The sequence below is a fragment of the Myripristis murdjan genome, chromosome 8, assembly GCF_902150065.1.
Source record: "Myripristis murdjan chromosome 8, fMyrMur1.1, whole genome shotgun sequence".
Lineage (NCBI taxonomy): Eukaryota > Metazoa > Chordata > Actinopteri > Holocentriformes > Holocentridae > Myripristis > Myripristis murdjan.
In genome coordinates this window covers 15,585,509-15,612,150 of record NC_043987.1, presented here as the reverse complement: position 1 = coordinate 15,612,150, position 26,642 = coordinate 15,585,509, and the positions used below count along the sequence as shown (strand labels likewise).

General features: G+C 41.3%; 1 protein-coding gene across 2 annotated transcripts in view; it reads left to right on the top strand.

Annotated features, from left to right (window-relative positions):
- The window catches only part of pitpnc1a (phosphatidylinositol transfer protein cytoplasmic 1a), a 59,527-nt gene extending 33,512 nt beyond the window's left edge, over positions 1 to 26,015 (top strand). The window contains exons 1-9 of one of the 2 annotated variants that reach the window (XM_030058186.1): positions 4,775 to 4,826; positions 6,868 to 7,016; positions 10,285 to 10,373; positions 12,119 to 12,126; positions 17,649 to 17,720; positions 19,491 to 19,586; positions 21,765 to 21,920; positions 22,617 to 22,680; positions 24,456 to 26,015. In XM_030058186.1, coding sequence (XP_029914046.1) covers positions 6,889 to 7,016; positions 10,285 to 10,373; positions 12,119 to 12,126; positions 17,649 to 17,720; positions 19,491 to 19,586; positions 21,765 to 21,920; positions 22,617 to 22,680; positions 24,456 to 24,766 — 924 coding nt within the window. In that variant the 5' untranslated portion in view covers positions 4,775 to 4,826; positions 6,868 to 6,888 and the 3' untranslated portion in view covers positions 24,767 to 26,015. Of the gene's footprint in view, positions 1 to 4,774; positions 4,827 to 6,867; positions 7,017 to 10,284; positions 10,374 to 12,118; positions 12,127 to 17,648; positions 17,721 to 19,490; positions 19,587 to 21,764; positions 21,921 to 22,616; positions 22,681 to 24,455 lie in introns of those variants that run through there. The other variant, XM_030058185.1, reaches the window with a different exon arrangement.
- Positions 26,016 to 26,642: the final 627 nt, after the last annotated feature.

Genomic DNA, 26,642 nt, shown 5'->3' with positions numbered 1-26,642 from the left:
CCTCTGTATTTACCGTCTCTCTGCCTCCAGCTTGACGTCTTGTCCTCCCCAACTTTGCTGTCCTTTCCCTCTGCCAAGTTTGGCTCCTCTGCCCACCATCCAGACCGAGCTGTCACCCCGCTAGCTGTTCGGCTAACACTACACTAACGTCAGGACTCGCTATACCAGGATCCTGCTTTTTCCTGCTTCTTCCCTTGCACAAAAAATCCCTACTGCAAGTGTTGCCTTTTGCTGTGTCGCTATCTTTTTTAGTGAAGCTAAGCCATACTTTCGAGACTTTGCTGCGGTCAGCCATGGTAAGCAGCTCAGGGAAACACAACTGCTTTGTCCACAGGGGCCGCCAAAATCAACACAAAATGAAAGTTCCTTGTAGCTGCTTTAAACAAGTTACCGTATTAGGCTTATTAGGTCACTATCAAAACCGTTCTATAAGGGAAGCCTGTGCTCTTTGGTCTAAAAAACATACAGTAACACCAGAAGCCATGCCTTGTTTGGGCAGTCTCCATGACAGCATCACTAAATGCTGCATTGCCGTAGTGGAAGTTAATGGAGGAGCTGGTTTAGCAGCACCCTGAACAAACTGTTAATGGATATAGTCAGTTGAATAATAAATTGTCTACCTCTCTGCTCATAATGATCATCACATAATTCATTTTTGAGTGAGGTATGGTGCATGTGTAGCGTACGAAAACAACTTTTATGAGAAGAGTTACACTCATGAGGTTTTACAGCAGATGGTATTTGTTGATGGTACTGTGTTTGCCGAATGCCAGTGACGACAGTTGAAAGACTGAAATATTTCAATGACATAAAAGATTTACTGTGATTGGCTGCTTAACAATGAAAGTGAGCAATCTTCCTATATTATATGCCAGAGCATCTCTGCCTCCTACTAGTAGGCAGGAGGCTTCCTTCTGAATGAGACAGAGGCAACACCTTTCACTCCGAGAGCTGCATGCTCCTTGTCATCTTCACACCCACTGCAGTTTTTATTATCTACCCTGCTGACAGTATACCCCCTGCCCATGCATGTGCACGCACCTACACACACACAGCACACACGCATCCATGAAGCCAACACTGCAGTTTGCTTTGCCTTAGAGATTTTTTTCCCTGTTCCTGAATCCTTTAAGAATCTGTCAGTCTATCTGACACAAGAAATTTGACACACTTTCTCTCTCTGTCTGTCTTTTCCTTGAAGCCCATTCGGAATCCTGTCCTCCACTGTGTGTATTCTTGCAGTAGGGCAAGAGGGGCTGTGCCATAAGGGACTAAATCACCTGCCACTGTCACATGCCCTCCACACAGTCAACCAAAATGAACTTTCCTAACTATGTAACTTCACCCTGTTTACACAGCTCTTTGTGGCTGCGCTCCTCTCTAGGACTTTATTTTTGTACACTCTAACTCCCACACTGCACCGTGATTCAGCTCTACACTATATAAGAGCACAGTGTCATTTATCACAATGTGTGCCCTTATACAGCTGTGCATTCGACCTGCTTGTGACATTTTTAATATAGCTCCATGATCTGATGTATGATATTTAGCAGAGCTCTGTTTACCGTCCTGGTTGGGGCCGTTCATCAAACTGTGAGATGAAGTAGTGCCGATAAATGGAAGCATGCTCTTTCTCTCTCCCACCGCGCCATGGCACACTGCGGTGTTGTTGTTTTTAACAAGCTGGCACAGCTCAGGACTTCAGCTGTGAGTCTTATGTCATATTTTGGGCCTTCTGGAAGGTTTTAAAATGTGTTGCTGCTGAATTCTTGGACAGTTCTATATCAGACAAGTCCACGTGTAAAATGTGGCACAGATATCAACTGTCAAAAATATCTTTGAGTTATAATTTTATAATATGGGTGGCACTGATGTACATCCAGGGAAGCATTGAATAAATATAACGTAGCCTTTCATGGAAGATATTATTAAAATGCTTAATGTGCACCTGCAGAGTGCTGATGCTTTTGGAATATATTTGTCTGCATATTGCCTAACAAATTACACTATATACAATGTCAATCAATATGGTTACATTTATATTTTATCAGTTTGTTTTTTTTAGCTTCTGTTTCAGAGCTGTATGACTCAATAGATGTTGATTACTGTATGGTTTCTCTGATGTTATCCTCTATCCTCTATATTCTCCACATAAGATGAGATAAACCAAAGATAAACTGAAATAGCAAACTACAAAATGATGGATTGTGCAAAAATTTAAATAAAAAAGCGTGCTTTCTAATCAATAGTGAGTTAACAAAATCCTCTCAAAGTCCTCTCAAAACTATATTTTAGATATATTGAATGAACTCCAGGTAATGATTTTTTCCCCCTCAAATATCTATCAGTTTTTATAGTTATGGAACTGAGCTCAAATGCAAATAACAAAAACACAGATTATTGCATACTGATTAGAGAAAATCAAACTGCACATACCACAACCTCAAAGAGAAACTTTCCTGCTGCTTCTGCCTTGTAATCAGTGTCGGTATTCTTTTTCAACTGGATGTGTAGAAGATTCCCAAATGCAGCCAAGGCCTATCCATAGCTGGTATATTGAGCCACTTTGTTTTATTTTCATATATGGGGTGAGGAGTAGTACATATTGATGTGCTTTTTTTGTGTGATCTGTGATGTATTCAGGACACCGTGCCTATTTGTCAAACTTGTGTATAGGGTTAGATGATGATAGTCCTCTTTTATGTTGTGTTACTGTGATTATTTACTAAAAGCTCTCGTTTTCTCACATACTCACACATGCACACGCACACATGCCCGCACACACATACACACAAACATACACACACAGACAGACACACAGCCATAAATGGGCATGGAAATACAGAAGCTACTCATCTCAACACAGACCCAGTCATTTATTGAAGAATACAGAGCACTCAAAGCGGTCATTATTCTGTCTGCAGTCGAATTTTAATTACATGTTAGCATTGTGCTGGATAATGTCTTATGTCTGTGTGTGTGTGTTCGGTGAGTGTTCTTATCATTTCCACACACCAACACGCTTGCTGGCTCCAACACAATGACCACAGCTCCCCACCACCTGCTGTTGTGTTAGAAGAGACAGTTCGGCACAGAGAGAGAGACAGTTTGTTCACAGTAGTAATAATACTTTCATATTTAACTTTTATTTTAACTGGTACATTTTACCATTTCAAGTTTGCATTTGAAGCCATTGTAACACCAGTATACTCTGTCAGCTGCATGTATCAGTGGTAGCTGCTGCTGTTTGTGGACACCCTGCAGTGGTTTACTCAGCATGACATGGTTGTGACAGTGAGGCAGGGATTCTTGTCCATCACATCTTTATTGTTAATCACCAAGCAAAAAGAACATATTTGGAATTTCTTTCAGTTCCCGTAATATCAGGCAGTATTAAAGGCTCCTCTGAGGAGCCACATTGAGTCTGCATTCATCATCTTGCTATCATCACCTTGTTAAATATCTCATTTTCTACCTGTTATACCTTCCTCTCACTGCTCCTCTCCTCCACACTTCTTTGATATTTCGGTGTAATAGTTGCTGCATAATGCTGAACAGTTTGAGATGCTGTATAGAAACAAGTATGTTGTCCCTCGCAAATGATGCAGGCACTCACTAATCCCTTGGGCCAGTCAGTAACAAGTAAACAACTGTAGCGCCACCCCTACGGCCAATCAGTGTAATTTTAAAATTCAAAGAATGCCAGAATATCCTATGAGCAGCGTCTAAGATATTGTGTGTAACATATACATAAGTAAACAAACATCGTATTCCCCCCTTGGGTCAATCAGTGTAGGAACAACACAGGTATGATGACACACATCATCATACCTGTAAGTATGATATGAGATGGTGTGTGAGTCAGAGGAATGGGGGACAACATCATGGGGGAACAAAAACAGTCAATCCTACTGAAGTGTAAAGAGAGGCAGTACCAATACCAAGCTCATGATGACGATGTGTGTTCGATGCCACTGCTGATCTTGGGTCAGCTAGCCCTGCCGGTCTCGGTCCGAAAAGACCTCTTTTTAGTTCTCAAACTCTATCACAGCTGAGCTATTAGAGGGCGCCATTAGTGCCACATTTGATGTTGTAGCACTAGGAGTGGCTCCAAGTGTAATGACACTGTGGATGGACCATTAGCTATTCTCAAGTTAGCTGGTAATGGCACACTGAGATTGTGTGCGGAGGATACAGCAGAGGACAGTGAGTGAACATTGCACTGGCTTTAACAGATACAACATGACACTGCAGTGAAGGTGAGAGTAAAGCTGGGAGGCAGAGAGTGAGAAGGGAACTCACAAAGGAGGAGGCTGAAAGTCGGAAGGATGAGAGGAGGAAGGGTGAGGGAGGAGAGAAGCGAGAAAGGACACTGCAGAGATGTGAGTGAAAGGAAACGTGAGTGTGTGTGAGTCCATGTGAAAGAGATCGTGTTGGAGGGCATTAGAAGAAGTGCAGAAACAGTCGGGGAAACGGCAACTAAATAGAAGAAAAAAAAGGATGTGCCTGAGCTGATGAGAAAGTGTGCTAGTTTGTTTTCTCCTCTCTGACAGCCCTTGATCTGCCTTCCTTTGGTTCCACTTTCTGCTCAAACCTCTCTGTTACATGAGCAAGTGTGAGAGGAAGGGAGAGAGAGAGAGAGAGACACAGAGAGAGAGAGAGATAATGCAAATCATTCACAGCTGCTCTAACCTAAGCAAGGGCCACTTTCCCCTCCTCACCATTAGGGTAAGCTTTGAAATGAAACAATGAAAGCACGATCTAATCCATCAACAGCAGCTCTCAGGCTCAGGTGGACAGCAGACAGGAGTTGAATACAGTGTCGGGTAGGGAGAACAAAACAGTGGCTAACATGTTTACACAATATATCCAAACCTTGAATGAGCTAAGGGAGAAAAGGGAAGTGTAGTACTCAGTTTTAATGCATTGTTGCTAGCCTTGAGAGTGTATGCTCATTGGATGTGGTGTTCTCATGTCCTCTTGAGCATTTGTGCGCCCGCTAGAGTCGATACACTGCCTTGATGCTTTTCATCCTACCAGTATCTCAGCTGTGTGACCAAGCAGTCCTTCAGCTCAGTTTTTGTTGGGTATTTTTCCATCCAAACAGCTGGGAATCTGTTGAAATTTAATCATTGCCTTATATCTTATTCTCTTTCTCTCTCCATGTCATTATCCCCCACCCATCCATCTCTTTCACCCACAAAAATGTTAGCTTTATATCAAACACAGTTTGTTTTAATTATTGAATAAGCAATACTTTAGTTAATTATTTCAACTCCAGCTGGTATTATTACATAGAGAGAAATTCAGGACTAGTGTATTGTGTGTGTGTGTGTGTGTGTGTGTGTGTGTGTGTGTGTGTGTGTGTGTGTTTGTGTGTACTCTGTCTCAGTCCAATATTTTCCTCTCATGGACGGCAAATGGAAAAATTGCCATTGTGTTACTGGAAGTCACTCCCTGTTTACTGGTATAGAGCAGCTCTGCTCTGTTCCACCATGCTATCACATTTCCCTCCTCTCCATTCTCTCCATGCTTCTTTTTTTTTTTCATCAAACCGAGTAGGCAGCCCTCACCTTTTTTCCATTAGCTTAACATTATCTATCCTTGGTTGGACCCCTATGTGTGGCAGTCGAGTCCTAGATGACCCCCTTGGCATTCCAGTAGAGTGGCATAAGTCACTGTCAGGGTCGTATCAATTTCCCCCAGCCTGGAAATAGGCCTACCAGCAGTTGGAAACCTCCGCCCTTGAATGCTCCCGCTCTGCCGCATGGCTTTTCCAACCATGTGGAAAATAGTTGCCATGTGACATGCCATTCCTGCGTCTCGAGGTGACTGAAAGTAACATTGTCACCGAGCCAAGTGGGTCAGTAAGTGATAAGTGAAGGATTGTGTGTGTTGACTGGTATCACAGGGGCTGTAGGAAGGGGTCACCTCGCTGGCTACTGTTGGTGCTGTTACTCTTATTGCTGTTTGGTCCTGACCTGAGATGAGGTCAAAACACACACCTCTGTCAGTATGCTCTGGATATTCCTAATCCCTGTGCTTTGTTGGTATGGCAACTGTTCATTTATTATTATCAATGTTTTGTTTTGTTTTGTTTTGTTTTGTTTTGTTTTTTACTTATTTTTGGTATGGCAATTGTTTCCAGGTATCAAGAACATGCAGTGGGTACAGTAATGGTGGTATTCCTCTTTTGTTTAGATGTAAATGCTGTTGTGGCAAATCTAACTTACCCCAATTCACTCCTATTAATTTTTTAAAAAGGGAAAAAATGTTCTCTCAAACTTGAAAGCAGGTACACCAACCATCTTGCACTTGGCCAGCATGTATGTTCACTACAATTACTGTTTTACATGCTGGAAGTGGTTTTTGGGTCACCTTGTTGATAATGTTGACATGCAAGTGGCCTAGCTTGAGTACGCTGCTTAGTTTAGGTGTATGCATAGCTGAATAGCTAGTGCTTGGTTCTGTCTCTATTTTACAAGTAAAAAGAGTCCTTATACCTTGAGAAAAGCATGGTAATTTTAATAAAAGGCCAAGTATTCACAAGATGGAATTAACTGCTGTAAGAGTGGCAACACTCAAGTTTCACAGAGTTTTACGTAGACTGTTGAGAAGTTAAAAACAGAATGGCATTGTCCTTTTAAAAGCACAGTGTTCCCATTTAAAACAGCCTCGGTGAAATTGTACCTAAAATGCATAGCTGTAATGATAGTTTGTTGGTTGTAATAATGTGTAGGCCCAAGTGATAGGATGACCTTCTCCTTCTGTAGCTGTCTCACTAATAAAACCATCGGTCTAATATCCCTTCTATTCTGTGTGTGTGTCTGTCCGGCTTTTGTTTGGTTTTGTCTCTCTGTCCTGCAGTACCGGATTGGCCAGCTGTATATGATCAGTAAACACAGTCATGAGCAGAGCGATCGCGGCGAGGGTGTCGAGGTCATCGATAACAAGCCGTACGAGGACCCCGAGCACGGACAAGGACAGTTCACCGAGAAACGAGTCTACCTCAACAAGTGAGTGTCTTCCTGTATGCAATTCTGTATTGATTCCTGAGAAAGAAACCCAGGCATTCCAGACACTGGAAATCAAGAGTTGTGAAGATATTTCGACACAGTGGAAATGATTTCAGAAAGAAAAATGAGCGTTCCCTGCTATGTTATTGTGCTATTCTGAATTGTTTTCTTTCTGCCGTGTTTCTCTCCCCAAGCCTCTTGGCAGAAGTGCGGAGAATACTTAATAGATTTAAAGAGCAAGTGTCAAGATGCCTAGTCATTTATAACATCAGTCATAATAGTTTGTTTATTATGTATTTAATCAATATTGTTCTATTTATGTTGCAAGATCTGCTTGCATGTCTTATCTTTTACTTTTTGGAATGGATAAAAACACATCTTTGAGTGATAGTTTGAACACAGACATTATTTTTGAAGGGCAGTCTTCCTATTTTATTACACTATCCTGTTGTTATCCTGTCCACTTGTATGGTTTATATTGGCGGAATATTTCATTTTGCACATAACAATCCTAGTCAGTCTATCACAAGTCCATACTTGAATACCATTTAACAGGCCACTGCTGATAAGGCTGTCAGGAGAGGTTAGAAGAGACAGTTGAGGAAAAGACGATGTCAGCAAGGCATGAACATTCATCTTGTCCCTTCTCAGCACCCATCACTGTATAGCTGTCACTGGGGCTCTCCTATCCTTACAACCCTCCTGGAGGTTAAGACATGGATTAGCCATTGGCTGTGTGTCTGATGTTGATGCCCATGTCAGCATCTCTAGGCTGTAGTGTTGAAATAAGAAGGCACTGTATATGTAACTAGTCATATGTGGGGCATGAAAATTGCTGCATAAGCAGATATCAGCTTTCGCAAGACTTTGCACCTACAGCAATGCTGTTGTGTTTCAGGAATGAGCAAGGGAACATATGTATTCAGTTGTCACTTTTCATCTTATTCCAAGCCTATTTTCCAGCTCAGCTCTGTCACTATTCCTTGTTAAAGCGTAAAATTGAATATTTAATTTTCTCTTACGTAGATTACAATTGAATTTGCTGCTGAGGGCAAGAACAAATCTGAAGTGCCGTCTCTGTGGCCTCATTTGTGAGTTTGCTCTGATTTAGACCCTTCACCTTACACTTCTAAATACTACAGGAATACGTGCAGCCTCGCAGGATGCGCTGAATTTAAAAATATCAAGAAAACATTTCATAAATAAATCACACTGAAGTGAACTGAGGTGAAATGCCTTTCCCTTACTGATTTCCCTTATTAAATATATTATTATTTACATATATTATTATATGATTATCTTATTATCTAAAATGAGCAGTTGGTGATGAAGAGAAGCAGACAAGTTAGAAATTGATTTTTAAGTTTTGAGACAACTGAGAAATACAAGATCTTCCAAATATTTTGCACATTCACTGCATATAAATGTCACCTGTGGACTTTATAAGCATGCAGAGCCCATATTTCCCATCTGATTTTTTCTTCCCTCCCAGAATTTCATTTATTTTATTTTTTTATTTATTTACTTAGTAGCTGTGTAGCTTGTAGCCTTTTTTTTTAGCGTGTACCTTATCACTGTGTTATCATCCAAAAGAACAGACAGTCTTAATACAGTCTAATGGGCCCTTAACTGTTCTTGCCATATTTTCCACTCATCTAGTTCTTTTAGATTGGCTCAAATTGAAGAACAGTTGTCATTTTAGCACCTCTCATGTTTCACAATTGAGGTTATTACCATCTCATTCTGCTGCTTGGAACAACAACAATCTTTCTGCTCACGTTCTGCTCAGTTGATCCTCTGAAGTTGCTTCACAGTATTTCCATGGAGTTTTTTTTTTTTTTTTTTTGAAGTGACAAGATGATAAAGTCCAATTAAGCATAATTAAAAGACTTTAGGATCTTGTTGTGTACAGTTTTGCTGTTCATTCCCAAAAGTGAGAAACAGACAAAAACAGAGCCAAATGAGGCTACCGCTGTGAGAGGCAGAGACAGGCTGAGCCTTTTGTGGTCAGAAGTGAGATGTAAGTGGGCCTTTGGGAAATGTGAAGTGTCACTGACAAATTCAGAGCAGAGGAAGGCTCTGTGTGAGAGTGTGTGAGAGTGTGTGAGAGTGTGTGTGAGTGTGTGTGTGTGTGGGGGGGGGCAGAGAAAGATGAGGTCAGGCATGTGTAAGTGATGGATAATTTGAGCAGTCACTGTTTGACGCTTTGCCTGCCTCTCTCCACCCACAAACCACCTGTGTGTGCAAGTGTGTGTGTGTGTGTGTGTGTGTGTGTGTGTGTGTAAGGACATGTGACCAGTCAGCTGTGTCTAGGCACTCCACTGGCTGTTGGACAGTGGAGAGAGGGACCAGAGAGAACCGCAGCCTTGTTTGTCTTTGATGTCCCAGTAGGCCAATACAGAATCAATCGCAAACCAACCAGAAACAAAGAGTAAGAAGGGAAGGGAGAGAAAATTGGGAAAGATTTAGAAATCCAAAGCCTGGTTTGAGTGAGACTTATCCTCAAGGTGCATTTGGTTCAAACTGAAACATGCTTGCCATCGCTGATGATGATGCTTGCATCTTTATGACCTCATACTCCTGATAGAACCTGATAGAAATCTGGAGCTACAGTGAAATATTGTTGATGGGAGTCAATAACCAGAGAGCCTATACTGACATCTCCTTTACTGTTGTAAATCAAGATTTATTGTTGCTGAGTTAAAAATATCCAAATTTCAAAGGGAAATTCACTCTATACACCTGAGTATTTTTGTGGCTTGGTATTTTCACTTCAGCTAACCAAGGTCTCACAACTGTTGTTGCCTCCTGTCTTCTTCAGTAGTCGTTTGCATTTCGATCAGACAGTGAAATAGGGGCCTGGCTATTTGGCTGTAACTGTCAGCATTCACACTTCATTTTTTCTGAGTAATAACTAGTTCTCTGTACTTTATGTCCTCTATGTCCCTCTCGATAGCTATCACTGTGCCAGTTCTGGGGAAACTCCACTGCAGGGTGCTGGCTCTAATCAGTGTAATCTGCTGCCCCAGGAGCCATCATGGCTGCCTTGTATGGCACCCATGATGATTCCGTATGGCTGGATGACATTGCTTATTCTGGTGACAGGACCGAGGAAAGGTGTGGGGGAGCTATAAGAGGAGACAGTTTTGCCTCTTTTTCTCTTTTTCTTTTCCTTTCCTCTTCTCTTTCCCAACTTGTCTGCTGTTCTCTTTGCACTCTTTTTTTCTTACAGTTAACTATTACCTTCATTTCTCCCTCTATCTTTCAGCAAGCTCCCCAGTTGGGCAAGAGCGGTGGTCCCTAAAATTTTCTATGTGACAGAAAAGGCTTGGAACTATTACCCGTACACTATCACAGGTAATGCTGATGTGCTGTTAGCTACTGTGTGCATTTCCTTATGCGCATTCACATGTGCACATTCACACAAATGGCATACCTTCATTACATTTACTTACACACAAGAAGCCAGATAATTGTGAGTGACCAGGTTATGTCAGGAATGCGTTTTCATGTGCTGCATTGCTCTTATTTCTCAAAAACGCCAGTATACATGTGCTCCCCAATAATTAGAGTTCATCTATTAGCTAGCTGTTTTCTTATCTGTGCTCTTGCAGATGCACACATGTAAAAAATAAAAATAAAAAATAAAATCAGAAATTTGAGTAAGGGTTTACATAGCCAAATTTCTCCAGCAAAGATATAGCTGTGTTAACCAGATTTCTCTTAATCTCTTAATTCCAATTGTGGAAGCTGGTTTTCTTTACATGACATTTGAAAGATCAGAGAACTGCCCAAAAATGGCAAAGAACTTGACTACTAATGTGCATGTAAATGTGATTTACACACATATACACAAATTTGTCTCATCATTACAACCTATGGCACACTATGTCATAAAGCAAGAATCAAGAAACCAGAAACTGACCATCTCTCATAATAAGTGTCTCCATCTTTAATCGCCTTGGTGTCTGCTAATTTCGTTCAAGAACAGACTGCAGGGGTATAAAGAGACATACAGACAGACTGATGGACACACACACAAACCTCAATTTTCGGGGACCCTCTGCAAACATGGTCCCCGCTCACCTGATGGAAGTCATTACACAGGGATCGTTGGGAGGTCAGAGGGATATGGAAGCAATATTCTGTCCAGCACAAACCACAATGACGAGCTCAGTGGGAGGGAGGGAAGGAGAGAAGGAGAGACAGAGGTCAGGTTGGGATGGTGTGGGTGATGGAGAGATAATAGGCAGGTTTTATGGTGAGTTAAAGAGGGAAGGATACGACTAAACATGAACCCAGGTGTAGGATGCCTTCAGGACTAAGAAGATAGATAGATAGATAGATAGATAGATAGATAGACAGATAGATAGATAGATAGATAGATAGATAGATAGATAGATAGATTTGGTTTACTTCAGTTATTTCAGATTAGGACCACACAATGTCCCACACAATGTCAGAAATCACTCTCACAAAACAATGGTTGCATATTGAGCAAGTCTGGATGGTCCCTTGTCAGTTTTATTTCATTCTGTAATCTTATTTATGTTTTGTTTATTTGGGTTTTATAATTGTGTTTTGTAGTGCAGTTCATGTGGAATCTTGCCGCAGGAAGTCACATAAAATCACCTATGCATTAACTCAGACACATACACCAACCTCACACACAACTCACTGTGTGCACTGGAGCAGTGTGGTATACGTTATGACAGCAGCTGTAGGGGGAAGTGTAGCTCATCTGTCCATATACACATAAAGTACTCACTCACACTCATAAAAAACAAACAAACAAAAAAAAAACAATCAATGTCACGCACCCTTGAAAAGCTGGACTTTACTGTTCATGTCATTATAAGGTGGAGTGGAGAACCGGTGGCTTGCATGTGCTTTAACAGGAATTCAAGGAGTGTTGGGAGTGCTTGATGGCTCTTTTTCTATCTTGAACTAAATAACTTGTCCTCCTCCATTCTCGGATTGTCTTTCTCACACTATTTTGTTCCTTTACTCTCTTCTGTCTGCGTGTCCGTCTGTTTGCTCCCCCACCCACCCCTACTATTTCTATCAATTATACTGATGGCTTCTGCTGGGCTTATGGACAGAGTACACGGTGAGTATCCTCACTCTGTCTGAACATATGCACACACACACAAGCAGTCTCACACACATACACAAACCCCCTTGAGTCCAACAGCTGACATGTAAATCAGTGTGGCAGAGTTTAGAGGTGAGAGTAGCTGCACATTCTGAATGCTAATGGAACCGAACAACGAAGATGTGTGAGGCACCATCTCTGGTGAAACTCAATCTTTCCTATCATTCATAGAAACATGGCCACTTGTCAGGTTAAAAGCATGCACATGTATGTTCCTATATATATGCATGTATGTGTATCTATACATACCCTCACAAACATAGACACACGAGTACAAGTACACACAGTAACCGTGGTTCACCGTGTGACATAATGTAATGATGTGACGTGATGAAATGACTACAGTTTCACTTCATCATCTGTCACGGTGTGCTATTTATGTGCTATCTGTGTGTGTGTGTGTGTGTGTGTGTGTGTGTGTGCGCGTGCATGCGTGCAAGCATGAGTGTGTGTGTGAGAGAGAGAGAGAGAGAAGAAGAAGAAGAAGAGAGAGATACTGGTACTCATGTAAGAGACATTCGCTTTCATTCACCGTGTTACGTTCTGACCTTCACTCATCAGATTGCAGTCGCAACAACTGTAGCCTATAGTGCAGATTGAAACATTTTGTCTCATATCGCAGACCGCAGTTTTCATACTCTGACATTTACCTACAATCATCTCAGTGTAGAAATACGGTCTGTTTCTTATCATTCAAAAACCTTGTGTAAATTGGAGCCTAGACTGGCACCACACAGTGCTTTTAAAATGTAACAAACCACTCTCGCAATACACTGTACATTTTCAACGATGCATTTTCTCATCCGATCATGTCAGAATGCGTTTGTAAGTCTGGAGTGTGTGGTCATTTGAAAATATGCCGTTGTAATATCAAATGTCTGTGACTATGAATGTAAATGTTGTGCCACGATTACACCCATAGATATATCTGAATTTGCAGTGAGTTTATGGTGAGATTCATTCATTTTCCATCAGGCCAGTTGCTATATCTGGCCAGCGGGTGTCTGGTGTTCTCTACAGACTCATTCATGTATGGATGGGAAGGCTCGCATGCTGCAGCACACCCTGCACGCTAACATAGGCTTTACTGGAATTATGAAAGAAAGTCAAATCTGTTATGTAATAGCCTGTGTGTGTGTGTGTGTGTGTGTGTGTGTGTGTGTGTGTGTGTGTGTGTGTGTGTGTGTGTGTGTGTGTATGTGTGTGTGTGTATCCAGAGGCACTGAATAAAAATCCAGCTCAAAAGGCATTTAAACAGCTGCTCTGTGGACAATAGAAATCAATATCAAACTATAAGGAAATTTACCTTTTGAAAACATCAGCAAACGCTGCAGCTCTCATGGGCTACCAGGTTAATTTGCTTTTGATGAGAAGAATCTCTAATCATTTGCTGTAGGACATTAGAGGACATTATCCAGCATGCATCAGTGAAACATGAATAGACCTGACAAAGCAGATTTAGTGGGTTAGCGAGCTAACTTTGGGCTTCAGTCTAAGGTATAGGGCTCTCTCCTAGAAACTGAATGAAAATGAATGAACCCATAAAATTTATGAATGAAACTGATTGAACCCGTTCAATTTTTATGGGCTCACTTTAAACTCTAAACTGGGTTACAGTGCCATGGCCGGGTTTTGTTCAGGTTTACAGATCCAAACGGATAAAAGGCCCGCCCCCTAACCAATCAGCTGTCTGGAAAAATGGGTCCTAATTCCCACAGGATCCCAATATGGACAGTGTTCTGTGATTACTGATAATTTATCATGTCAGAGATATATTAAATGTTTGTAGCATTCTCAGGCAGTGAATTAGGGCTGAAAAACAGCAGCTGCCTATAAGTCTAGGCAATACATTACATTTACTGTTGCATGTTAATGAAGCTGATTTTTTATGGCTTTTCTGATAATGTTTGTTTCAGTGCAATAAGTGCAGCCTTAGAGAATGTGAGACCAGCTTTATGAAGAGGAAATCTTTTTTTTTCAGCCTCAGTGTGTCGACACAATATTGTGCTCACTTCAGTCACTGCTGTGTTTTGTTACTCCATCAAAACAGTCTGCTCTTCTTGAGAAGAGTGCAAATGTTAGTTCTCAATTTCTTTACACTACCGACTTTTGTAGGGTACTTAATGTGTCGAAAATTTTATAGCTTTTATTGTTTATTTTATTGTTTTCTACTATGTCTATTGCTTCTTTTTACGTTCCAGTTGTGTGTTTATATGATCCTTTTCTCTGCTGAATCACTTGTGCTGCTGCAGCAATCTCATTTCATCATGAGGATGTATGCTTTGATGTTATCTTGTTCTAAATTGTCTGAATCTGGATCTGTCCATGTGGCATGTGCTTGGCTGTTTGTTACAAATCCTGCCTCTTTTATGTGACTGTACTCATGCCCAGATGGGTAAAGCCTTGGTTGACAGAACCAGCTGATAACCAGCTTGGTGAGACTGATTAACATATCTAAAAAAAAAAAAATAGGAACTGATTTGCATGAAACTTTGTGGAAAGGTTTATCATTTTCCAAGGAATAACTGAAAGTTAGTAGGGCGTGGCACTGAGCTTCACATAAGAATGCATGTAACTTTCATACAGATTCACGCAACATCATGAAACTTTGTGGAAAGGTTGGTCATGTGGCAAGGCAGCACAGATTATTACACTCTGATTGGATAAAGGGGCTTGTGAAGGTGGGCATAATTTACTTTTGGTGAATATCCAAAATATGGAACTGGCATATCTTGATAACTGTGTAGTGTTGGCTCTACTGATATGTTTATTTTTTCTAGTTTTTAAGACAAAGACAGCCTGACTTGGTTGAACTTACTTTGTGATCAGGGCCCCTGATCTTCCCCCATCAAACTAGAGAGCCCTTGAGCAAGGCACTAAACCCCCAGTCACTGCAATAAAGCAGGTTAGCTGACTGACAGTGGGACCTGGGCAGCTGCCAGGTATGAGAATCTACAATTGTATGAATATGAAATACGCTGTTGCTAAAGATATGAAAATATGGATGGGAATGGTGATGGAGCTTGCCCTTATATCATTTGATGGTGAATGTGCGGATGGCAAATGAGCAGGTGTTCAGTGGTAGCTGCCCTGGTGGTGCTAACATTTTGATAACGGACTGATGATTAAGTTTTGTTTTTTTAATTAATTAACTAATTTATTCATTTTTTTGTATTTTCTCTGTTTGTCTTTGTCATTTCTGATGTAACTGTCCTTGTTGAAAAGCAATAAAAAATGAACTGCAAAAAAAAAGATGAAAATATGTGTTCAGCATTCAGCAACCCTTTAGTGTTAAATATAAGCTTGTAAAGCAGTTCAGGATTCTCTAATTTCACTTAATGTTTTCAGGGATTATAATAAGAGACTAAAAAACAGAAGAAAGAGGTCCACTTGTAAATTAAAGGAGTATTTATAGTCCATATTAACTGGGCTTGTTTAGTCATGAAGGCTCATCAGTGTGGGACTGATTCACCACTATGGGAGTGTATTGTTACCATCAGCCTCAGGTGGGTGGTGGTGATTAATGAAGTTAGTGATGATGGTGCCAAGTCTGTCACTGATTGTTGTTTTAAAATACAAGACCAGACTATTGCTATGGTTTTATAATAGTAAGCCAATCTCATTTACATGAAGCATCTTCAGATAGCTTTATTTGCACTAACAAAATTTAAATGAAAAAAAAGAAAAGAAAAGATTCTAATTCCAAAAAGTAGCTAATAACAGATTATAGGATTTAAAAAAAAAAAAAAAAAACTATTAGGTTAAAGCAAATGTTTATCCAAAACACAGAAACAATATTTTCTCAATAACCCCTCGTGAAGTGTATTTGTCTGAATGGTTTCTGTATCAGTTGCTGAGGTTTCCAGTCTGTTGCAATATTTCCTGAATACAGTGGGGCTGGATTGGTATTTGTTTGTGGAGCTCAAAATGTCAAAAATGTACTTGTGAAAAACTCAACACCAGCCAGAATTTCCAAAAATAATCACAAAGATCATCTGCAAACTATATCCATCCATCCCAAATTTGTGCAGTTTTCCAATCTTCTGTTATAAGTTAGGCCAACTTTTACCACAGAAAAAGTTGGCACAGCACAGTTGCACTCTAAGCCATTATAAAAGTGCAAAAAGTAACACATTAATTCTTGAAGCTGCATTATAAATATGCTGAAGCAGCTACAAGCAGCACATGAAGCAACAAAATGATGCCCTGCAATGCATAAACTGGAGCCCAAAAGCGATAGATAGATAGCGATAGATATTAGATGCACGACTAGATGCACAAATACACTTCATAAATTAATTATAAATAACTTGAAATTCAAAAAACACAGAGAGAACTAACTAAATAAATAAACTGATTTACGTATGAATCAAATATTCATTTCTAAATTACGCCAATCATCTTTTTCTGCATTACATTCTATAAAGAAAGTTTTCATATCAGTGCATGTCAGACAACATATACTCGACACTGATATCTGTGATAGGCCAGTATTGGCTGGCCAATGACTGATCACACGATGCAAGAAGCACACGGGTACAAGATTCATCTGTCCAGGAGAACATTATGTTATGTTATAAGACCATAAAGGCCATGATGAAAAAAGGAATAAGGAATAACAAGGAGTCCATGACAATGTCAAACCAAAGATCAGTCCATCTTCTCTAAATGACAGCGTTTTCTCCAGGTTGGAGATTTATGTGTTCAGTCAACTTCCTGCACTCTCTCTCCCTCTCTCTCTCCCCTTTCTCTCTCTCCCTCTCTCTCGCTCTCTTCTCTCATCGGCTCCTAAATCAGAACCTCACCAACGAGCTTGACCGCAAAGTAATTACAGGAAGAACAGGGACAAACACACACAAACACAGAAACACACACATAAGCACTACGCTTCAAGCATCAGGCCTGCAGCTCTTTCCTCCTTGCAGCAGAGCAATTGATCCATCATGTCTCTAGCCTGCTGTGAAACACACATAAACACACACAAAGACACACACACACACACACACACAGAGAGAGAGAGAGAGAGAGAGAGAGAGAGAGTTGCACATCAGCAGCTTATGTAACAAGTATTTCAGTATTGGGTTTTATAATTATTGGAAGTGTTAAGCATTAATCTAATAAAATCCTTGTGCTTAAGAGCTGATGAATGATAGTGAACTGGCCAAGGACATTAAAGTGGGTGTGTGTGTGTGTGTGGGGGTGGGTGGGTGTGTGTAGTGGTGCTTATGAAGGGAGGGAGCATGTGCGAAAGGGCTGTAAATCTATTTGCAGCGAATAATCATTACTACTCAGCTGGCATAGGTGATAAAACGCAGACGCACAGACACACACAATCCACCTCATATTTATTCATGTAGGTAAGGCGAAAGAAAACCTCCACCTTTATATTGAGATCTGATCTGACACTTACAAAAATAATTATCATATGGCAAAGTAAGATGACAGTGTCTTTTTTTTTTCTTTCATATCCCCTCCAGTGCTCCTTTCTACCGAAGTTCTCCATCCACATAGAGACCAAGTATGAAGACAACAAAGGGAGCAATGACAAAGTGAGTAGATGTCAGAGGTATGGGATGTGCTTTCTACAGCTTTCTGTGTGGGAAGAACTGAGAGAGAAAGAAGGAATTTCAACATGGCTTTTCAAGATATTTTTATTGCAATTAAAAAAAAAAAAATTCTCACAGCCTCTTTTCTTGTAACTTTGTCAGTCCCCTTTTGCACACCTGCATATCACTTTATTGCCTCATCTTTTTTTTCATCATTTATTCTCTCACCCTTGGTCTCAGTTCAAAGCCTCTAATTCAGGACTGACACATCACAGGTTACTCCATCATTGAACCGGGATTTAATTGTAAGGTTTTGCTCATAACTCAGTCTTTTTCTTTTTTTTAAGTGAAGTATGTGAAGAGGTTTGGCACAGAGTCGCAGACTAAAGTAATCATCTGTATCTACTTCACATCAAGGCCTCATTCCTCTGGATATTAGGGTTTCACACACACAGCATGCTCAAGTAGACTAATTGGACTTATCCTGCCACAGTGACACTATGATTTTTTTTTTTTTTTAATTCAAACTCACAGTCACCTTAATTTGCATCTCACTCAAGTGACATGACTGATGTTACCATTAGCTCTGGTGACGGAAATCACATGAAAACCTCCCAGCTCCACACCACATACCTCGCTTGTCCTGCCACATCCCCATTAGCAGCTCAAAACTCACTGCTGGGTTTCTCTTGTAGCAACATGACAAGCACCTCCTGCTTTGAATGGAGTCTCTTATCACTGCTAAAAGCCCGGTGCTTGCTCTCCACCTCTTTAGCAGTGTCTCTCTGCACTGTTTGACTGACAGAGGGACCAGGTCTGAGTGTTATGCAATACTGCCTCAATCCATGGATGAAAACAAAAGGCTACAGCTCCACTCAGTGGTGGGTCATGATAGCTGTACATATCTTGGTCGGTGGTTTCACATCATTAGAGTTTTGAAACTAATTTGGATTATGTAACAAGTGGGAATGTGTTAGAATAGTTTGTAGAAGCCTTCCTCTCACACTTGCAAATTTGCACTTTTCCCAGCTATTTCTCCACTGGACTGCATTCTTTCTCTTTTTTCACCACTTTCTTTATTTCCCACATTCTGTTTCACTTCTTCACTCCATTCCTGCAATTTTCTCCCAGTTGCTTTCTTAAACCCCTTCCTATCCATCATCCTGCCGTCTCTCTCTCATCTGTATACAAGTTTTAATTACACTTTCTGTCTGCACATGATGTATGAATCACTGAGACGCAGTAGGAGTGAATGCTTCCTGAAAGGATGGTCTAACTAGCTTAATGTTTCTGTCTGAGTCAAACAGGAAAAAATTATCTGTCGTCCCTCAACAGCAATGTAATCACTTACCAAAATTTATTTCACTATGAGTCACAAAGTTTATTGCGTGTTTTGTTTGAATGTACAGCCATAAACAAAAGGTGCATTTCATGCCACTTTAAGACCAGAAAAAAGTTGTCTTATAACCAAAGCCCCAACCTGAAAACTCACATTTTCATAAAGTTTAAAAAAAAAAAAAAAAAAAAAAAATTCCACACTGTGAATCATCCTTCACACTAACAAAGATGCAATTTTTAACACTTTCTGCTGTAGGTGAAGCTGCCTTTGAGATTTGCAGTCACTCTCCTTGCTGCCAATTCTGACCATGACAAATAAGAAGGGAAATCACAAATTAATTAGCCCCATATGGATAAGTAGGACTACCCCCGTGGTGCACAGCTGGTTTAGTATGATTATTTGCCATCGCCTGTGTCACTCCTCCTGTTGCACAGATCTTTGGAAGCGAGCCCAGAGACGAGGACACAGAGGTTTGTTTCGTGGACATTGCCTACGATGAGATCCCTGAACGCCACTACAAAGAGTCTGAGGTGAGGAGGTCCTTGACCTGTGTGTGTGTGTGTGTGTGTGTGTGTGTGTGAGAGTGAGTGAACATGAATTGAAAGAATATACATGTGCAATGAGAAAAGCGGGAAGGGAGGGAGGGGGCAATAAATGAAGGAGGTGGAGAGAGATGGAAGTGAAAAAAGGAGAGAAGTGAGGATAGACAATGGAAGTGATTAGAAGGTGGGGAGTAATCAGGGGAGGAATGAAAAGAAGGATGGATGGAGGGGACAAACAGAGGCGTGTGTTATCTTGCTCTCGCAGGTCCGGCTCATTTTCGATCACCAGCTGAGTGTTGGGGGTGATGGAAGGGAGGGAAAAATGCATGTGCATGTGTGTGTGGGGGCGGTGCTGGCCATTTGATGTGGTGATTTGACATTTGTACATGTGTGTGTGCATGCATGCGAGTTTGTGTTTTTTGCTATTAATAGACATGAGGGGTGAAGATGGCACTGCAGTGGTCTTTTTATGCTCAACCCCCCTCCCCACCACTACACACACACACAATCACACACACACCCACACACACACACACACACACACACACACACTAACGCCCTCCCACCCCCACTCCTGCATGAGCTGGGATTAATGGTCTCTGCTTTTATCCCCTCACAGCTAAGAATAGCCTAGAGATGTTGCCCTGGACTGACAGAGGATGCCAGGCAGCTGATGTACACATCATTTGATTTGAAAACAGCTGTTTTTTTGTTTTTTTTTTAAGATACAATGAGCTTATCTGTGATACACCGCTGTGCACTGTTGACCACCGCAGAGTCCACTGTGATCCATGAATGAGTCAGGATTAGTGGTGTGGCCAGCTTTTTAGTCGGCTGTGTGGGGCTGGTCACACATGGCAAGATTTACTAAAACAAGTGAAGCATTTTGGCACTTTGACCTCGATATGTGCTTGCTCATTTCACACACTCATACAATGGCTTAAATCAAATTTCCCCTCCCTGGTGCATCTATTCTGACATAACTCTCTTCAACTCTCTTCTTTCATTCTGGGAATCAAGTCCATGTCATGCTACTCAAATGAAAGTGATGTAACCACTGTAGTTCATAAAAGTGATTTTTTATGTATGCATGGTTGCAGTTTATGATCAAGCTTTTCCTGTTTGCGGCTATTAGTGAGGAAAAATAAGCACCAGCGCAATTATGGAGAGTATGCCGTTTGAGTGCATCCGATGTTAAAGCTTGGTTCATTATTAAATCATATTGAGATATACAAGAAATGAAGAGATGAAAAGGGCTCTGTCACAGTGAACAAAAACACAATTTCATCCCAGAGAAATTGAATCAGTGTGTTTTAGGGAAACAGAAAGAAAATATCAGCTGACGTAATGTATCATAACATTTAATATCATTCATTTCCACGTTGTGCACTGACGGTGATGCAGTGCAGAGACACCTGTTTTTTGTCTCCTTGTACTCGGCCATGTAATAAGACATTAAAAAAATACCCTTTCAGAGTGCAGGAGCCTCATTTTTTAGTTTCTGATGGCATTCAATATCAACATCATCCTTATTTTAAAGTTTGTGCTTAGAACGATCCGCCCTATGTGCGCTGGGATAGGCTCCAGCAACCCCCCGCGACCCTTGTGAGGATAAGCGGTTTAGAAGATGAATGAATGAATGATGCTTAGAACGAAACACCATCCCCCCCTTTGTCTGGCATGAAACCTTTTAACTTACTTTATGCACAATCGAACTGGCCTCCTCCCTCTCCATGTCAAGTGCTATCTCAGCAGAAACGGAGAAGAGCCGTGCATCACCCCCGCACACACTCAATCACAGTCAGGCACACAACCCCAAGGCTAATGAGCATGCTTGCATAATTAGCCTATAGGGAGCGGTGACTAATGCATGTAAAGTTTGTCATTAGAGACCTCCCACTGCGCCTGACCTCCCGATGAAGCTTGTAATAACTGCAGGTGATCTTGTGCTATACTGCAGGGGGAGAAAGAATGGTGTGTGTGTGTGTCTGCATGTGCGCATGTAATCTTAATGATTGAAGGTCACAGATGGGTGATACTAATAGCATACTGTATATGCAGAAGAAAGGATCCATCTATCAGATTGTGGAAGGTTCTGTGGGAAAAAAATTGAATATCTTTAATGGGTGCTGGGGATCATTTTTTATTTTTATTGTTGTCTTGAAGGATCTGCGGTACTTTAAGTCGGAGAAGACAAACCGTGGTGAGCTGCAGGAGGGCTGGATCGACACCCAAGACCCCATCATGTGCTCCTACAAACTAGTCACTGTCAAGTTTGAAGTCTGGGGTCTACAGACGCGGGTGGAGCAGTTTGTACACAAGGTCAGGAGGACAAAATATGAATATTTCGTGGATAGTCAGCCAAGCTTTCCATGCCCTCCCACACATACCCTTTCCTTACTCAGTGAAACTGTTTGACCCATGCTGCTCTGGGTCGGTGCCAGAGCCAGTCAGTCTTCCACTCTGCAACACATACCTGCTATGCAAGGCAAACAGCTGGCTCTCCATTATCACCCTGCACATCTCCATCGACCCCTCTGACATCCCACCGATCGCTTTGCATCACCTTCCACTCCCTTGCCAGAAAAGTTTGTAAACTTCATATTTCTTATTTCCCAAATCCATTTCACCTGCCGCTCTATCTGTCCCTTGAGTGAACTGTCCCTCTTTCCTCTCCTTGCCTGAGGCTACCACACACACACATACACACACACACACACACACACACACACACACACACACACACACTCACACAATGAAGCAGGGCCATTACTCAGGTGGTGACACCAGGACTGAGCCATATTAATCATTTCCCCCAGGGGTGAATGGAAACAGAGATATAAAACTTTAAACATACACACAGTCTCAACAGCCTTCAGAGTTAACTCATTCAGACTTGCATGTTCTCGACTTGATCTTCCTCCCTGCCGCTGTTCCTCTTATCTTTGTACCACTGAGAACCAGCATCTTTTTCTTTCCTTTTCTTGTCTTAAACTTTTTTTTTCTATCGTCACTCAGGTGATTCGGGATGTCCTGCTTTTAGGACACAGGCAAGCATTTGCCTGGGTGGATGAATGGATTGGTAAGTTTCAGCACCTCAAGACCCCGCCCATCCACATGCTCTCCTTTGACAGTCATGATTTACCAATGAAAACATACAGCCTTAATCTTTTCTTAAGAAATGTAGCACATTCTGAGGCACAAACTTAAAGTTAAACCATTTCACTTACCAGTGGTATATTGACTGTACTGTCTGCAGTACATACTGAGTCTCAGTTCTGGGTTATATAAGTAAATCCCAAAATGAGTGTGAGGAAATTGGTGGCTTCAGTGGTGGAAGACTCTTATTGTGCATGAGAGCTGGCTGGTTTTCTTGGTAGTTTAGAGCCTCCTTGTTATGTTAATAATTTTGTATTCAGTGTCAATAAAGCACCTTTGAAGTTGCAGGAGGCTGTAAAATATCAGCTCCTATCCTGTGGTATTATTTGATTTTAAATTTTAATATAAATTAAATTTTTAATGAAATTTTCCTGGAAAACTCTTTTCTTTTTTGTTCTCTATTTTTATTTCCACTCTTTGATGATTGAATTTGTAACAATCCTCCAATGCATTTATTTTCTTTGAAACCATTGTGCTACAGGCCAGGCACTCTGTTGTAAATGTTTTGATTAAACACATCCATACAGACACACACACACACACACACACATTTCAGATGATTTATGGTCTATGTTCACCTTTCTTCCAGTTACACTTGTTAGCAATTTGGATTTTACAGCACAGCAGGGAGCGTCTCTGACTTTCCTGCTCAAAACTGTTTGATGTTCTCTTGGGCTCATTTTGAAGAACATAATGCCAGGGTTTATGTAGGTTCACGCAGAGGCAACTGTATAGGCAATGTAAAGTCAGAGACTGACTGGCAATCAGTGCCATTTCTAAGGCTCATTTTTAAAGGCCAATATAACACAACGCAGAATGTAAAAATTGATTTAATGAGAAAACACGATTTTATGTTCAGACTTGGACTGAAAATAACTGTCTGTTGTGCAGTAATGACAAACCCACCTGCGGGGACGGTGGCGTTGAAGAGGTCTGTCACAAATATGTTTATCTGTTGCAAACATCATATGCCTACTGAAGGCCATGACACACCAAGCCGATGGTCGGTGGCTGGTCAATGTTTGGCTGTTGGTAGATGTTTGTGGCCCTAGTTTTTGCAGCGTGTTCCACATCATTGGCACTAGTTGGGCCCCTGTCGGTGGCTTTTTGGACGATTGAGCATATAGCATTGGTGGTGGAGCTGGTGGGTGAGAGAGATCACTCTGATTGGCTGTTCAGCTTAGCAAATTAGTGCAAGAGAAATATTTTTCACCCCTGCCTCTTCCTTTCTTCTTCCATAACCAAAGCCAGCATCATTTTGCAACTTCTTATCGGACACATTCTCCTTTAGGAGTAGCTCGAATACGAAGCAGTCTTGGTGAGGGAGGGTGGTGTGATTATAGTGAGCAAAGGCAGTTTTTTTTTTTACAGTTTGCATTTCTGCATTCCTGGGTCTTCCGGTTTCCCTTTTGAAAGACAAATACAGACTACCACCACATGCTGCTATGGAAAGTTATTTTGTCTCACACAGGCACAGAGACTATGTGCTAGTTGGCTGTCAGCTGTAGTCTTTGCGGTGTGTTCAAGTGCAACTTTATGGCCCCATCACAGGCGACATGAGGTGACACAGCGGTTGGCCTTTGTCGCCACTACTTCTTTGATGTTGGTTTGTTGTGCATGGGCCTTTGAAGGAATTTTCACAAAACCCACATACATCCTGTCTCTTTTCCTAATGCGTCCATCTGCCCCCTTCAACAGACATGACCATGGAGGAGGTGAGAGAGTACGAACGTGCCACTCAAGCAGCCACCAACCTCAAGATCGGTACTTTCCCCCCTGCCATCTCCATCACAGAGACCCCCCTGCCCTCCAGCACCCGCAGTGGGACCAACAGCGCCCCGTCCACCCCGCTCTCCACGGAGGCCCCCGAGTTCCTGTCAGTGCCCAAGGAGCGTCCCAGGAAGAAGTCGGCTCCGGAGACACTGACCCTGCCAGATCCGGGCCGCAGGGACTCGGTCTTCAAACTGTCCAGCATTTTCTCCTGGAACTCCAGCCCCCAACCAGAATGAGAGCAGGGCGATGCTGGTGGTGACCCCCCCTCTACCTGCAAATGAATGGAGGATGCCTGCCCAGCACATCCCACAATGCCCCCTCAGCCAGCTGAAGTGAAGGAGAGTTTTCACTGTCCTGCTGATCCCAGCCCCCTCAGCAGACTAGCCGGTGTTACCGTCAAACCAAACACTCTCTGACTGCCTACACAGGCAGCAGGCAGGCAGCACGATCCTCACATCAGTAAGAAATGGGGATATTAAGGTGTAGCGCGTTCATTGAGAGTCTAACAAAAAGCAGCTCAAGCCTTCCTCCTTCATCTCCCCTCCTCGTCCTCTCAGAAACAGCCAGCCAGCACAGTAAGCTCACATGGAGGTCAATTAGTCAGACTGAGTTTAGTGTACATTCCTGAAAACGTCTTTACCCCTGCAGCGCATCGCCCAGCTTTCATGTCAGCTGATCTCTCAGGACTTGTTGCTAAGATACGTCAAGATTCAGCCGGCGCACAAAAACTTAACGCATACAGAATTTCATTTTATGCTCTGAGTCTGCCCCCTGACTTTAAAACCTGCAGCTTGTGATTTGACGTATCTGTTTGTGTGGTTTGGACTTTTGACAGATTGTCGTTGGCCACTGTATCAGCTGAGTGTAATGGTTTTCACAGTCAGGTGTAAGGTGATTGTGTTTTCTTGTATATATGTACATTGAAGTACCATTACAGTGTCTCTGTTCAGTTAAAAAAAATATGTTCAGTGAACATGCTGTTATGAAATTGCTACTATTGTGCATTTTAAAGGATACCCCTCTGCCCTTTCTCTCTCTTAAGTGTCTGTTGATTATTGTGAGTTTGATCAACCATGGTGTCTTTATAATGGCTCATGTAATTGCATGGTTTTGATTACAGATGTTGCTTTCAGATATTTGTGATTTAAATGTCATCCGTGTTGTTTTCCTTGTTATCTCAGCCACATTATTGATGTTGTGTTTTAATTGTAGGCTGACAACATGCTTAATTTGTTGTTTTGCTGTTTTATTCCTTTCAGCTATATGGATTTGCAGTCATACTGTTAATGGGTTTTGTATTCAGTAAGTGAAAATGAATAAAAGACTGCAGTATCCAAAATTGTGTGAGGCAGGGAAATGATTAATTGGTAATGCAATGGAAATAAATTTGACCACAGTCTTGACTTGACACAGTTTGAACTTAGTACAACACCTTGACCTCATGATACTTCAGACGGTGAAATATATTGTTCAAATAAAAAAAAATGTGCATTAAAGTTTTTAACACGTTCACCCCTTTATTTGTGCTGCATATGAGCAAAAGCACACTTTACAATGTCTGCTGAAAGCTGCATTAAGTTTGCAGCAGGAAAAGACGTGGGCTCCTCTCAGAGAAGTTTATGGATGAATTATTTGAAAGGATTCACATTAAATGGCTACAAAGTTGTAGAAAATGCATGAGAGAGACGGAGCGGGAGAGAAAAAAAGAAAGCATAGTTGAATATAGCATAGCACAGAGAATGTGACTCATTACAGACACAGCCTTTGGTGATGAAGTATGGTGTGGGCTCTATTTAAATAGAGTTAGAAAATAGAGACAAAATTTAGAAATAGGAATTTGGAAAGTGTTACACAAGAATAATATAAATAGCTTCACTCCAAAACAACTGAGTGTGTACACACCAGAACACAGCATTCATTTCTACATTAAAATGAATGCTGCAACTCAACAAAATGTGGGTTACTGAATATTTAATGCTAAGATGAAACCATTGTTGATCATGCATGGTTAAACACAAATATATGCTTATGTTCATTTCATCTGATAATTACAAAATGAATCAATCACTGTTTTAGTATCAACATTATATCAACATATCTCTCACTTTTAGC